Source organism: Melitaea cinxia, chromosome 24 (genome assembly GCF_905220565.1).
Source record: "Melitaea cinxia chromosome 24, ilMelCinx1.1, whole genome shotgun sequence".
NCBI classification, from domain to species: domain Eukaryota; kingdom Metazoa; phylum Arthropoda; class Insecta; order Lepidoptera; family Nymphalidae; genus Melitaea; species Melitaea cinxia.
In genome coordinates, this window is record NC_059417.1 from 1892577 (window position 1) to 1909697 (window position 17121).

Here is a 17121-nt window from a genome sequence, read left to right on the forward strand (position 1 = left end):
CGTAAAACGTGGCCTGAGTGCCTAGTGCGAGTTTTATTCAAAGAAACATGAGAGAAACGCGTTTATACGTGAAGATTATTTTGCATGGGAATTTAAACACTACAGCCTAGACGATAAAGAATAGTATACGATATAATCGATACAGAGCCATCTAGCGGCAAACGTGAAAACTAGGTTGAAATGCCGAATTACCCATACAAAATGAAGTTAAAATTTACGGCCGTTATTGCGAGACGGATTATACAAAACTCGCACTAGGCACTCTGATCGAAAATTCGTAAGACGGAGAGCGATTCGTAGACCACCAGCGCGGCGTCGGCGAGGAAGTATCCCCCTCTCATTCTACCGTACGGCAAAAATGTATGCCTACAATTACAATACAAGGCACTTGCAAGAATGTTCGTGAGTGTGCCACGGGCATCCATTAAAATAATTGTAATAGTTCTGAAGTGTTAAATTTTTAATGTAATATAAATTGTCATGGTTGTGTACGATAGCCTAATAAATTAATATTGTATTTTACCACAATGCACAGCGTTAATATTCAAGTTTTCACTTCTGCCTGCTTCTGGCACTCCCGGAGTGCAACCCGGTGTTTTTCTTTTTAAATATATAAACTAGGTCGGCAAACAAGTGTACAGCTCACCTGATGATAAGCGATTACCTTAGCCTATAGGGTCTGCAACACCAGAAGATTGCAAGTGTTGTCAACCCTATACTCAATTCTCCCCAGGAGCTCCGGTCATCTCACTACTGTCTATTATCAATTATAAATGAGTAAAAAAAGCGTTATTTTTTGACATTTTTTTCCTTTTAGTCATTATATTAAGATGTCACGACGCTTTAAACATGGCGACGTACACCGAATTCACAAATAAATTTAAATGTCTCATACAAGAGTTAACCGTTTACTTCGAGCCTTGTGGATCACCTATTGAGTTGCTAGAAAGGTTATTAAATTTAAAATCTTTTACCCCTCAATGTTTCAATTGATCAAGTATTAACATCAAATAGTCCGCGCAAACGTTAAATTGTGATCTTCAGTCACGCGTGTCAATCTTTAATTGAAACGGTCGTGTGTTTCCTGCAGGGGGTTAGTTTAATAAATAACTTTAATTAGGTAAATACTGAAATTCCCCATTTCGATACACTTTATAAACATTAACATGAAACTATTAATGTCAATCAATCATCAATCATTACAGCCTATACAGTCCACTGCTGGACATAGGCCTCCACAAGTTTACGCCAAAAATAACGTGAACTCATGTGTTTTGCCCATAGTCACCACGCTGGGCAGGCGGGTTGGTGACCGCAGTACTGGCTTTGTCGCACCGAAGACGCTGTTGCCCTATGTTGTTGAACTATTAATGTGATTGAAACAAATTCTTTACCAGAGAGGTAACAGTCATAAAGTACGCCTGTAGCTTCACTTGACACCATAGATGTGGCTATAGGCCATAAACTTAAGTGACCCTAAGCTAGACATTTTTGGAGTTTACTCCTTATTAATAAATTTTCATATAAGGTATGAAAAGGAGTAAAATAAGGCTCCGATAGATGGCGTTATTTGATTCGTTTATTTACCATTTGATATGGTATTAATTTTTTTCTTAGACTAGTGAGAGTTTTTTAGCCTATATCGAGTCGATCTGAAGGAATAAACTCCAGTCGTGCATCGGAGGTGACACACACACTTTTTTTTAATTATTTCATTACAAATAATGTTTTTGTTGACGTGACGAAAATTATAAAATAGTTATTCGATGAATTTTAGAATAATTTGTCCGTCTGTTATTTCAGATACGATATTGAACATGAAAGTTATAGGACAAGGGTCCAAATAAAATATTAGGTGATGGGTAGGCTAGGCTACGTTACTTTAAAAATATGGGCAAGGAGTCGAGGATTTAATACCTATGTTTTAATTTCTATTTTTCTTCGTGTTTTCGTCGTTTCTGCTCTGTGGAATCCAAATCCAGCGAAAAGGTTCTCATTAGAAAAAGATTTATAATCGGCAGACTAAATTGTTGTTAAAAGTACATTTTCATTGAAATACAGTGAAAAAAAGGAAATAGTTTAAATTGTATAGTACGAAAGGTTAGGTTTTTTTTTGCAATAAAGAAGTAATAAAAAAGTATCATTGTGTATATATATTTTTAATTCGTTTATTTATGTTTTCTTAAAACACCGTATACATCAATTACTATTTATTTGAATATTATTGGAAATATATGGAGAAATATTTATTGAAAAATCTTATATTAAATCTTGAGTTACAGAAAATTGTCATCAATAGTATAAAATTTGATGAAAACTTTATAGAATACAAAGAGACATTACAAAACCTACTATATTTTACGTAAATCATTCTGTTACTGATTTGAATACAGCCAGTGTCATAAATCCCATTAAAATAAATAATTATATTAGTAAAAATCGTACATAGCCTTTTCCATCTACTACTCTGTGAGTGGTAAAAAATAAGATGGCGGAATGTCAAACAGTATTTCTATTTACACCTCACTAACTATTTAGATAATAAATAAAGCAATAAATAAACAGTCAAATCTTAATAAATGTGTCTAAAGCTACCTTATTTTACATAACTATGATAAAGGTTAACAATTTTGTTTTTAAATGCACAATAAACGAATCTTTATAAATGCTACTTGGAGCTCACATTCTATATAAATGCAATTACTGATTTCAATATTATTTTAATAAAACGCATACTTAAATTAAATATTTTATACTGATTATTTTATAATATATAAATAATCAAAGCACAGAAAAAGATAATAAACTATTTCATTCAACCTACTCAATTCCACACTTAAATATCACTTTTTTAATTTCGATTCGCATCATTTCGTGACGCACTGCCGCCATTTTGTGACACTTAGCTGCCATTTTGAATACATTTGTACTGATATACACCGATATAAATACGACAGACAATCGAAAATGGAAGACAAATTACATTGGTCTCTACTCGAGTAAAGTTAGCTTATTTTATGTTGGCACTAATTTTAAAGTGGACACTAAGTCCAAAATGCATCGATATGTGAAAGCGAAATACATATGTTGATATGACTTTAACTATACAAGGTAGGTAATATAGTTTATCGATATAAGTAGTTCTTCGGTTCCTCTGCGATGGGATCCGTGCATGTTCCCAAATGTTTCAGTGAGACAAGACTCCTGAAAAAAAGATTAAAGGTTACATTTTTTCTTATATTTTATTTGCCAAAATAAGCCTATAAAGTATATTTTAATAATGCCTTTAATTTCTCACATTGTTAGTTACTATATTGGGATAGATGTAAGAAATATTTATAGAAATCTTACAATTGAATTTTCTCTTACTGTAAAAGTGTCATTGTTTAATTTTCCTTTTCTTTAAGTTAAAAAATATAGTCAACGAACCGAGATCGACAATTCTCCATCTCCAAGAAGCATCGGTTGGAGTAAGTCTTATCATCGGTACCGCAGACGGGGTCGTACTCTGGTGAACAGACGCGCGCGCATCCTGCATACTGGAACCGCGCTAGGCAGCGCTTGAGAGGTACAACGAAGACGTGCTTACTGTGAAGGAATATCACATACGTATGTTATGATCTCCTGGTACTTGTAACTCTAACAGCCTGTAAATGATCTAAAAGATAAAGGTTAATCTTATTAATAATATACCCACCCACAGGGTATCGCTGAAAATCGGCATTGGATTTTTTGAAATTCAATTCCAAGCTGCCAAGCTGAGCAATATTACCTTTTTGGGGCACAACGTGTAGTTGTAGACGGATTTTTTATATGACTACTATCACTTTTTTTGTTTTCATGTTTTTTATGACTATTTGAGAATATCAGATTTTAAATTTTTTATTGTTTTTTTTTTTTGGGTATCTATATTATTGTAATGCTTACTTAGTTTTTTTTTATTTAACTGTATTTACTGTTGATATATGTGAGTATCAGGGTCCTAGATAAGGAAAACTTCATTTGAAACCCGGAATGGGGTCTTCGTCAAGCATAAAATGCGAAAGACTCTTGCAGCTAAACTGGCTCCACACGTATCGACTCGTCGTTCCTGTGGGCCTAGCCAGTGAGGTCGAGAGGGTGGCGCAGAGCTTAGGTAACTCTGCGTTTTCCTGAAGAGTGTCCTAGGTGACACAGTGTCTGTCTGACACTGTCTAAATCGTCTGCAATAGACGGACTAAGGCCAATGATGAGGATGTGAGTAAAAATTGTCTGCGATTTGTGTCCAAATATATTCTTCTTTAATCGAATTATCATACAGCTTGTGATATAAGCATATATAACTACAATAATATGTCTTATAATTTTGTAAGAGAATCTCAAATTTATTTTTATATTATCTGTGGATAAGATGTAATGGTCTTTTTACTTATGGACTCATAAGGGACGACGTGTTAGCACAGCGTTCACAGCTGTATAATTCAGTCACTGACTGTTGCGCTTGCCCTCGCGGTTTCGATCCCTGCTCATGACGAATATTTGTATGGGCGATATAGATTTTTGTCGTGGTCTGGGCGTATATGCTTATGCATTTTTTCTGTTGTAGTTATAACTATTCTCTAAAATATAACTATCTCTGTAACTATAACTATTCTCTAAAATTGTATTATATTGTAACAGCCGTTTATTTTTAACACACAGCGAGAAATATCCTGCTAAAAATCTGGAGTACCCCAACTGGGGAAGTACCACGAGCTAACAGGAGATCACAGCGAAATAATACTGCTCCAAGCAGTGTTGTGTTCCTGTGTGAGTAAGACGACCATATCTCCTGGGGGGATTGTGGGTTAGTAAGGGGATCTATAAACTTTTTTTTATGTCACTAGGTCGGCAAACAAGCGTACGGCTCACCTGATGGTAAGAGATTACCGTAGCTTATAGACGCCTGCAACACCAGAAGCATCGCAAACGCGTTGCCGACCCAATCCCCAATCCCCCAGAAGCTACGGTAATCGCTTACCATCAGGTGACCCTAAGCTTGTATGCCGATTTGGTTGTATAAAAAAAAATTCATATCAACTTACCCACAGTTTTCCTTTTTCATAATGCACTCATTCTTATAGAATCTGTTATCAGAACCACACACAAAAGCAGGTGTGTCTGGACATTCTTCGTGACAGAGTGCTGTTGTTCTGCAATGCGCTGCGGATACTGGGACTACGTGCTGACCACATGTTAGCTTACGAAGCTCGCATTCTGATCTGTAAATGAATTTATATTATAATTAATAAATTGACCAGCCTTGAAGCAGCGGTTTATCATCACGCCTTAAGCTCCGAGCTTTCTTTGAAATGAAAAAAGAGATTTATGCCTAGCAGTGGGATGATACAGGCTAAATTAAATAAATAAAATATTCTTCACACCTGTAAACATTTCCGTCAGATCCACAGAGGGGCTGTTCCACGGCATTATCGCAGCTTTCAGGACAGTCTGTCTCCATCCTGGGCAGCAACGTGCAGTTACCGAAGTGCGCCAACTGAACGCCCTTACTGTAAAATGATAACGGTTTCGTTATTTGTCTTAAAAATTGCAGATTAGAACACTATAAATGTTACGATCTCCTGGACTTAGATATTGTAGTTGTACCTGATTTATAAATAAATAAAATCAAAATAATAAATAATAATCGCGAAATATAATCTGTGCTTATTCTTCTGGTTATCCTAGTAAAAGAAAAATAACAATTACTTAGTTTAAAAAAGTAAATAAACTGATTTTTTTAAGTATCAGCATATATTATTAGATAAAAATATATAAAGGCCGAACTTACAGGCAAGTAGCAACCTTCAAGTAGCAAGGGTTGGTATATACGTTGGCATCTGTACCACAAACGGGATCAGCTTCAGCGGGACACTTAACTTTGTGACACTTGCTTATCTTCGACTTACACTTCTCCATATCGACCTTTTTCACAATCTTTCTGTTACTTACACTGCAAAAAGGAAAAGTAGACTTTTAATATGAACATCAACTTTGGTTACAAAATTACATATTTTCACTTTAATTCCAAAATGGGAATCTGCACGTCAAAGTCATCGCTTGATTACATAAGCCCTTTTCTTTGTTTCATCTTGTCTTGAATATATAAGTAGACAACAACTAGAAACGATCTCTTGTGTTAGATTAAGATGGCGCATAAATTAGCCAGTGTTCAATGATATGGCTCATTTTTAAAATTCTCTAGTCTCTTTAATCCAACCACTGGGACAACGAAAGTTTTTATACACACAAAGCAAAACTAACTCCAAAAATATCATTAATATTCACTAACCCACAGTTAAGCATTTTCATCTCACACTCGTTCCTATAAATGTTCTCATCCGATCCGCAGACCAATTTTTCCTTGTGTCCCGAACAATCCGTAGGACACGAGTCGCCACCAGAAGTGCGTTCTTGTGACACACAGAACGCCATCGGCACTTCGAAGACGTGTTTGCTGAAAATATTTAAATATAGTTTTTACTTAATCCATAGGTACTTGCTTATAATTTATTTATCTGTATTTTTGTTAATGTCATAATAGAGTATAAAGCAATGTTCGTAATTTAAAGTTATATTCTATTTAGTGTAGGTTATTAATCAGTAGCTTTTTTATGTAAATAAATAAAATGATTAAATGAAGGTAAGAAACACACAAACTCAAATCATGAGACAAATTTAACAAATATAACTAAAAAAAATATTTAATAAAATAAACATATGCAGATATACAGTACAACATAATATATAATTGACAGTATATAGTAATAGACATTTTACGTCCTTTATTTCGATTTCCACAAATCAAAATCAAAATCAAAAATAGCTTTATTCAAATAGGCTTCAAGAGCACTTTCGAATCGTCATTTTACAAATTAAAACTTTAAAAATAAATAATTATTTTTGTAAAAGTGAAGCTACCACCGATTCGGAATGTAGATTCTGCAGAATCCATTCTCTTAAAACCCATGTAGTCTAGACACTTTGTTATACGACCTAAATCATTTTCCAGCTCAATATGTCGTGCCTTTACATTTTTTAATGCAATAACACTAACCCGCAATTCGTTGCCTTCATCCTACAAGCATTCGCGTATAACTTTCCATCAGACCCGCAGGTTGGTCGTGACGCTCTCCAGCAGGACTCGCGGCAGTGACGTGTAGTTTGACAATGTTTCTTACTGGTTTTTACGACACCTTGCCTGGAAAATATGAATGGAACTGAATTTGTCTGTAACGTTTCACTGTTGATTAAATGCCTATTTCTCCATACAGGAGAAGAGGGACACAAAGGGAAACACAAATTAGATTTTAGTCAAAATTAAGTTGTGTAAGTATTGTTCGAGTTTCATTTCTTTAATAATGAGTTACTAAGCGACAAATGATTATCCAGCATTGATACAAAATTACCAAATGCTAGGAGTTTAGTAGAACCTTTACTTACAAATACCAGCTTGAACTTAAGGATTTTGCCAAATAATGTGGGCATTTTTGAAGTTATACTTCTATTGGCGAGTTAAGGTAAAATGATGAAAGTATATTTTTACGATACGCGCGCACACCGTCCCAAAAAAACCAACACCCTGAAGTTAGCTAGTCAACGAAGAAGAAGTTAGCAACGTGAAGTTAGCAAGCCAATGAAGTATAACTTCTTACGTGCGTACATAAGTACACACACACTTTTTATATTAAATTTTTTATTTTACAAACATACTGTAATTTGATTAAATTTATAAAATTTTCGAAATGTTGATTTTGTTTTATTGGATGAAGACGATGAAGTTATTTTTTTTTTGCTTTTTACCTATTATAGTATACCCACTATAGTACTATACATATTATGCTATATACTGGAAGAAAAAACTTACTTATACAAAACACACCCAAATAGGAGACATTAGGTTTTAAGTATTTTTGCTACTTTTGAGTAATAAAATTGATTGATCGATCAATTGGCTTAAGGCAGGCATGTCAAGGATACGGCTCGCGTTCGCAATGTGTCACAGAAAGAAGAATCATGACTTCATTCGATTCCTCTGCGGAGATTTCGAAAAGCGCACACTATATTTTTTTATTTGAATCCGGCCCGCCTACACAACTTTAATTTAATAAATATCAATTTGAGAAATTGAGTTTGATACACCTGGCTTAATGGCTTTCAGTTGTGCCAGTGGGGCACAGTTGATTCCGCTAATGTCACGTAGAAAGTAATAAAATAAATCTAGTAGATGAAAATATTTACATTAATTTTCTACGTACCCGCAAGTGAGCAGCTTCATCTGGCAAGTGCTCTTGTAAACGTTGCCGTCGGAACCACAAATAGGTCCGTCGAACGGTGCCTGCGAGCAGTCAACTGGGCAATTCTCTCTGTGTGCGCTTATGTTGTTACAAGCTCCCAAATGAGATAAGCCGATGCCGACTCTGAAAGTTATACGAAAATATTTGTCTTTTTAGATTTTTTTCACTATGTTAGCTAAATCCGTCCTATTTATGTCAAAAATATGCAAGTACTCATAGCGTGTAAAGTATTTTTGCTTTTTATTATATACAACTAAGTTGGCAAACAAGCGTACGGCTTACCTGATGATAAGTAATTACCGTAGCTTATAGACGCTTGCATCACCAGAAGCATTGCAAGTGCGTTGCCGATCCTACCCCCAATTCTCCCCAGGAGCTCTGGTCACCTTACTCACCAACAGGAACACAATACTGCTTGAAAACAGTATTATTTAGCTGTGATCTTCTGTAAGGTCGAGGTACTACCCCAGTCGAGCTACTACATATTTTGAGCAGGAAATACCCTACTGTGTCCTACCTCAGTTAAAATGTTTATCGATCAGGACAAATATTAAGCTCTTAACTTATCGGATTATGACTAAAAGTATAAGCCAATTTTTAAATATCTATTAATTTAAGAATAAATCATATAAAAAACATAACGTAAATATAATAAAATCAATATCATTATATTATTTCTAGTAAATGATTTCATGTCTAATGGAGTGCGAAATACACATATTATATATAGCTTCTGCGGTTGAATTAAAACCACTTATTTAATGAGGTGTAACTCGGTCAGTTTCTAATATTTAAGGTTGCTTGTCCAATTTACGAGTAAATTGCTCTTGACAGATAATGAGTCAAAAGTCGACATTGACTCGTACATTTACTTCTTTTCCTTTGCTTCCTTTTATGCTTATTTCTGTCACACTTGTACGTCACATAAGAATCTAACTAAAAGCAATATTTTTTATTTTTGGTCCCATAGTGTGAAACATTATCATCATTTCAGCCTATTGCAGTTCACTGCTAGACATAGGCCTCCACGAGTTCGCGCCAAAAATGCTTGAGAGACTCATGTGTGCTGCCCATTGTGCCTGCCCAGCGTGGTGAAAATGGGCAGCAGACATGAAATATTAAAGTTATGAAAAAAGTTAAAGCTCTGTATAAAATACTTAAATTATTTATTAATATTTGTAATACTTTGTACATCACAAATATATTAAAAACAAAGCATAAAGATAGTTACAGACAGTGAAGTATAATGGGCGGACTTATGGCTAGTTAGCCATTTCTTCCAGACAACCCCAACAACCAATCTACAAGAATCTTATTAATTTTCTTTAGATTGGGTTTAACACTTTCATTTAAAGGGGACTTAGGATTTTCGTTTTGAGATCACGATTTTTTGGCTATATTGCTGACGCTACGTCAAAGGACGTTTCAAAAAAATAATTGCAATAGATCCCGTTTAAATTAACAGTAACTGGAGGTAGGGCACAACAGGAAATATCCTGCTCAAAATCTGGAGCAGCTCGACTAGGGAAATACCTCGACCTTACAGAAAATCACAGCTAAATAATACTGTTTTCAAGCAGTGTTGTATTCCTGTTGATGAGTAAGGTAACCAGAGCATCCGAGGGGAAAAGGGGTAGACAACGCGCTTGTAATGCTTCTGATGTTGCAGACGTCTGTTTATAAGCTACGGTAATCGCTTACCATCAGGTGAGCCTTACGCTTGTTTGCTGAGTCATAAAAAAATACTAGGTTGTTAATGTTCCACTACAGCGTAAAAGCATCTTCGAAACTATAGATCACAGCTAAATAATATTGCTTTCAAGCAGTGTTGTGTTCCTGTGGTGAGTGAGGTAACCAGAGCTCCAGAGGGATAAGGGGTTGGATCGGCAACGCACTTGCGATGCTTTTGGTATTGCAAGTGTCTATAACATACTGTAATCGCTTATCATCAGGTGAGCCTTACGCTTGTTTGCTGACCTAGTTGAATAAAAAAGAAATTAAAGTTAATAGAGATTGCAAAAACTTTAAAAAATATCTAATATGGTTTAGTAGCACTAGGATGGCAAAAAAGTGTATGGTCTGCCTTATGGTAAGCAGATATCACAGCCTATTGACGCCGGTGCCAGGATTATTTACAAGCACGTGGTCGTCCTCCGACCTTCCCCAGGATCTTTGGCTACCTTACTCACCACAGGAACACACAAATGGACAGCAGAGCCTCTTTCTCCATTTAGGAGAAGGGTCGGAGCTTAATCCAGCACGTTATTCCACTGCGTATGAGTACATACAGCTGTGTTGTTTAGCTGTAATCTATAAGGTTGTGGTACTTGCCCAGTTGGGCTGGTCTAAATTTTGGAGTAAGATTTTTCCTGCTGTGCCTTACCTCAACAAAGTAATATAGGAATATCTAGTAACAAGCCATACCTGCATATTTCAACCTGCAGCATACACCTGTTCAGGTAAGTCCGACCGTTAGTACCGCATACAGGATCCCGCTCTGCGGTACAACGATGCTCGCACTTCGAACCTTGTGCGCGAGAACAGGTGCCTTGGTCTTGAGCTAATCTTACGCCTGAAAACGTTGAATAGTTATAATTACATCGAACAATGTTCCAGAAGAATGAAGACGAATCTCATCATATCTCATAACATTCGACAACTAGACGAAAGCTAAGATCAAGTGAAGGGTTATTCACTTGATCTAGTTGGGTTATTTTTATATACTAGGCGTCACGCGCGGTTTCCTGCAAGTTTATAATTCATCACTTTGTTTTTAAACAGTAAAGTGATGTTTCATAATATAAAAAGTCCATTTGCGACCTACAGACCTAAATATACTAGAAAATATCGAAATAACAATAATAATAATAGCAAATGCTTTCACACCCAACGGCTTCCAGTAGGATTTTCTCCTTTGTCGGGGGTCCAGAAACACACACAATACACAAGCACAAACGCCCAGACTACGACAAACATCTATATCAGCCAGCGCAACAGCCAGTGCTGTGACTACTCCGCCAACACGTAAAGTAACTGATGATAAATGTAACTATTTAAGCAGTATTGTGTTCCTGTTGGTGAGTAAGGTGACCAGAGCTCCTGGGGGGATTGGGGATTGGGTCGGCAATGCGCTTGCGATGCTTCTGGTATTGTAGGCGTACGTGTATAAGCACCAACAGGTGAGCCGTACGCTTGTTTGACGACCTGGTGATATAAAAAAAATACACAGTTACCAAATAATAAAAATGAGATTAAAAGAAATGTAAAATATAATCTACTTATATTTAAATTATCAACATTAATCTAAGACTATCAAAGGCTACTAAAAACAGACTGAAGTTGTACTTTTTCACGAAATATTATCTTATTATCTCGAAGTAATTTGGGTGCTAGCAAAACTTAAAAATACGGTAAGTGAAGAAAAAACCTAAACCTTGTGTACGTTGTTGTTTCAATAAATTTTATTCATAGAGTTAATAAAAAATTACTTCGTCTTCTGGTTTGTTGTCATAAATAAACGCCTACATAAAGTGTGAGTTGTATCTTGAAAGTAGCGTACATATAAATTGCTATTGTAACACAAATGACATTTACTTGAAAGAGATTTTAATGGAAATATAGATTACAACTAACTTTTAAAAATAATTATCAGATATTAGACATAATTATATTGCAATATGGCTTCTTAGTCTTTATCATTATTAGTCCCTATAACAGCCTGTTCGCCCTTTTTCACGATACTTCCCGCTCCAAGCAGTTCAAATTCGCAACTTTGCTTGAGTAAGAAAATTCTGATTCATATATTTTGATTTAGTAGAGAATTGAGATTGATACATTTTCTTCACTAGGTTCGTAAAATTTAATTTTAATTTGGATATGAATAAAGACTCGAAACTGCACCGATGCATTGTCATTTGTTACCAACAATATTCGGTAACCGTTTATTTATTAGCTTTTTATTAGCTTTGTCATATATATTTACAAATTCATGTCTCAAAGTTCACTAATATAGAGAATTCAATAATACCTTTTCCACATGTCTTCTTTCTCATCTCACAAAGCGAAGGGTAGATGTAGCCATCAGTAGCGCACACCGGTTCTCCTTGCAGAGTGGGGCCGCAGATACGGGGACATGATGCGTCTCTGGCTCCATCACACCACGATGCCGCTGTAAACAAAAGTTATTTTAGTTTTATTTAAGTCATTTGGATTGAACGCCGCGTTGGCGCAACGGTTACAGCCATGGATTATACCTGTTGCGTTGGCGGTTGCGGGTTTGATCCCCGCACATGACAAACATTTGCATTGGCTATACAGGTATTTGCCATGGTCTGGGTGTTTGTGCAGTCCTTGTGGGTATCCCCAACGTGCCTCGGAGAGCACGTTAAGCCGTCCGTCCCGGTTGTTATCATGTACACCTGACAGCGATCGTTACTCATAGTAGGGAATATATCCGCCAAACCGCATTGGAGAAGCGTGGTGGATTAAGCTCTGATCCTTCTCCTACATGGAGAAAGAGGCCTATGCCCAGTAGTGGGATATACAGGCTGAAGCGTATTTGGATTAATAGCTTATCTAACAATGCCAGAGTATAGAATATAATAATAATTAATAAATGCTTCACACTCAACGGATCCCTCAATAGGATTTTCTCCTGTGTTGGGAGTCTAGAAACACATACAATTACGCAAACACAACGCTCAGACCACGACTAACATCTATATGGTCGATACACATGTCTGTCGTGAGCAACTGCCAGCGCAACAGCCAGTGCTATTACCGCTGCGCTAACGCGTCGTCACATCACTTTAACCGTCGAATACAACACTTTAACCTTAAACTGGACGGTCTGTGACGTGACGCGTGTGACATGTGTGACGTATGTGAATGACGTGACGTGTGAGACGCTTGTGACGGATAAGATTAGTATGATGTTACTGCCGAATGAGACGTATGCGAGGTTACATGATGCGAAATATAAAACTATAAAATTATATACATAAAACACTATGTAAAAAATGTGTAAATACACTAGAAAAAAGGATTACGAGAACATAACATGAGTAAGAATCAGATCACGACTCATAAATATGAATAAGTTATTACTACCCTAACCACAAATAAAACGAAATCAGGTCAGAGAAGTAATTATTATGATTACTGTAATTTTTATAATCATTTTTGAGAAGCAATATATTTAAAATTATCTTTAAAATATTGTGCGATAATTGCATGCACAAAGAGAACGCACTTTCATAACTTTCTACATATGAAAAGCGTATTACAATATTCAAATTAATTTTAATCGGCCCGTTTTATATCGTAAACGTTAATTTTTTTTACTAGAAATAATTATGGTATACTGTAGGAGACTATATTTGACAGTTATGTGAATTATTTGTTTGCACAGTTTTCTTTCAATCAATTTAAAAAAAAACGGCAAATATAGTCGCCATATTTGATTACTGTGACGTCATAATGCATTTCTTTATGTTAATAGTTATTAATATTCACAGATGAAATGCAAGTACCAAAATAATGTCTTACGTTCAAATAAAAATCCTTTCTTGTATTAAAGTGTGTGTGTCCTTATGTACGCACGTTAGACGTTATACTTCATTGGCTAGCTAACTTCACGTTGCTAACTTCTTCATTGACTAGCTAGCTTCAGCTTTCGGTATTCGCAAGCATCGTAAAAATTTACCTTCATCATTTTTCGCATTATTATAAGCAAACGCATGATTATCATTTATACATAATGAGTTGAAAATCTTAATTAAACAACCATCACCAATCAGATAGTACGAGAACAAAATCGTTTGAATAATAAAAACATGATAAAAATCACAGCAAAACAAAAGGCGCTAAATGCCATTAAGAGGCTTTTATTAAACAACTGCGTGGCGACACGCAAAAGCCCCACATACAGATCTAAGACGATAAAAGTTCCAGGCGTGCCATGCATTGTATGTATGAGGCCATTAAAACCGCGTTGTATCGAACGTAATTCACTACCGTCAGATATATTCTTGTCTGATAAATAATTCATTTTTATTCTGGTTTGATTATTTATTTGTGGAAAACTTTAAAGTAAATCAGTTATAAAATTTTATTTTTACTTGAGAAAGCCTATTTGTTGAGATAATAAGCTATAAAACATAATAACATTGACGGAAGTGCAGTTAAGTTGTAAGTAGGTAAAAAAAATTATATCGTGATTTTTATTAAGTAAATAGTTTCTATTTTTTAATGATAAGTAAAACACATTTATTTACTTAATTAATAAATTAATCATAAAAAAGTAGAAAACGGTTTTAAACCGTGACATCGTTTCATTGGGCATTAATGATTACATACCTTCTTCTTAATTAGACAAAAAAAAAAAATGAAATTGAAAACGGAATAACAAAAAAACAAGTTCTCAGTGACTGTCGGTTCAGACACAGAAACAACAGCTATCAACGTATTAGGAATTAAAATTAAAATTCATTAAAAGTTATCTCCATATGAAGCTATTGTTTGATAACGTAAAATCCTTTAGGGGAATTTAAAATAATGACCACGAATTGTCCAACTGAGGCCAATGAATACGCGATCAATATATCTTGAGTAGTTTATGAACTTATAAATTATCAATAACCAGAACAAAAAAAAAAAAAAAATCGCAAATTAATCGAAAAATATACAATCAGTTTTTTTATACACAGATTATATTTTAATTTCTGCCATCATTTTATATTAAAAATATATTAATTGAATTTTACAATTTTTTTATTATTATTTAAATATTAAATTAATATATTTTTCTCATATAAAATCGTCAAATTAGGAATTATTTACTACTGAGCTGACCCGGAAACGTTGTCTTGCCATATATGCCCCCCCTTATAACTTAGATGTATGAAAGATAGATGTTGGCTGATTCTCAGACCTACCCGATATGAACACAAAATTTCATAAAAATCGGTACAGCCGTTTCGGAGGAGTATTGTAACTAACATTGTGACACGATAATTTTATATATAAGATTAAACTTTAAAAATTGCAACGTGAACTATGATGATTTAATATTGCTGCAAGGGATTGTTTTAGAAACACTTAAAAACTGTGTGCTAAAAAAGTTACTCCTTAAGCTTGGCAAAATTATATTATGCATTGCATTATTTCTTTTTTAACATTAAAATATTAAATTTAAATTTTTAATATTTATGCAAGCTTTAAATATTTCCAATTACATACTTCACTAATTTATGTTTTTCGTTTTCAAGTTTTAATAAGACAAGCCAATAAATCTTCAGTGAGCGAGATTTATATACTTCAAATAAACATCGTGCTCTGTCCACGAGATAATGGCGCGTAAACAAAACTCCATGGTGAATTCTATAGCAAATTATTACATATATCTTTAGAAAATATAAATAACTATATAATACTAAATATATATATATATATATATATATATATATGACTAGACTAGACTATATATATGACTAGATAATAATACTGCTTTCAAGCAGTGTTGTGTTCCTGTTGGTGAGTAAGGTCAATTCTCCTGGGGGAATTGGGGATGGGTTGGCAACGCGTTTCCGATGTTTCTAGAGTTGCAGACGTCTATAAGCTATGATAATCGCTTACCATCAGGTGAGCCGTACGCTTGTCTGCCGACCTAGTTATATAAAAAAAACCTACTTACTACCTTTAATAACATATTATTTATCTGTGCTTACTGATATGTTTGAAGTCGGTGCCATTATTGTTATTATTATATACACTTTTTAGATACAACGTGGCCTTTTAATTATTATATTGTACGAAAACTTAGTATACGTCTAATTTTATACCAAGTAATAGTTTTAAACGCGTGCTTCGTGTCTACGGTGAAGTTAGAATGGCTTGCGGCGTTCTCGCGACGAGGGAACTCCATTAGTAAGGCGGTTCCACAGGTTAGTACCGTCAGACGCATATATCGAATAAAAGTTTTAAGTTTATAAAATAAAATATAAACATATAATTTAGTTACATATTTGTATATTATAGCTATATTAATAATTTTTTAAATTAAGAATAGATTAATAGAAATGAAAGTAGTATAATAATAATAATAATAAGGCTTTATTTTCATTATTTCCATATTAATAATACAAAAACATAACAAAAACAATTCCTAATAAGTTAATTCCTTCTCAGGTCAATTTCTCACATATGACCATATTATGATATAAAATTAATTAATAACATTAAAAATCATACAGGGCTTAAGAAAAAAAAAAAGTTTTTTCTATTCTAATCTTTATATAGAATTATTTCTCTAAACTAGTATTAGTAGATAATTTTCGCAAAATTTTGTTAAGAAAAAAAACGAGTGTGCTTTAGACCTTTTTTTTTACTGAAGTAATACTTACAAAATGTAAATCTCTTCCTATCTTAACTAACTTATATCTCCCTCTCTATTTCCATTCGCTTCGCCCGATCACACTTTTCGTAATCCTCTCGTCACGCATTCACCAGCCTACTCCACAAGTCAATCGTCCGTAAAGATGTTTCACTGCAAAAGGCTATGTTCACAAAACCCGTTACTAAATAAAGTTTATGTTACGATGTTTTCCTTGTAATACAGAGACGCGAATTCCCGGAAGGTATTTCTCGCTACAATTATTCGTCAGCTGTTTTGAAATTGTTCTCGCCTTAATATCTCGCATAGCGTTCCGGATTCCGGTTAAATGCGTTTACTGTGTTTAGTTTATTAAACTTCATAAATTTTACTTACACGTTTTATTTCTTTTTACGTCGTTCCATTTTTAAAACT

General features: G+C 34.5%; 1 protein-coding gene across 1 annotated transcript in view; it reads right to left on the reverse strand.

Moving 5' to 3' along the window:
• Positions 1–3125: 3125 nt before the first annotated feature.
• LOC123665755 (agrin) overlaps positions 3126–17121 on the reverse strand; it is a 38511-nt gene continuing 24515 nt past the window's right edge. The window contains exons 2-11 of the mRNA XM_045600016.1: positions 12343–12483; positions 10740–10887; positions 8277–8438; positions 7076–7219; positions 6311–6475; positions 5810–5971; positions 5403–5528; positions 5064–5240; positions 3430–3588; positions 3126–3204 (exon numbers count right to left, since the gene is read on the reverse strand). Coding sequence (XP_045455972.1) covers positions 3126–3204; positions 3430–3588; positions 5064–5240; positions 5403–5528; positions 5810–5971; positions 6311–6475; positions 7076–7219; positions 8277–8438; positions 10740–10887; positions 12343–12483 — 1463 coding nt within the window. The remainder of the gene's footprint in view (positions 3205–3429; positions 3589–5063; positions 5241–5402; positions 5529–5809; positions 5972–6310; positions 6476–7075; positions 7220–8276; positions 8439–10739; positions 10888–12342; positions 12484–17121) is intronic.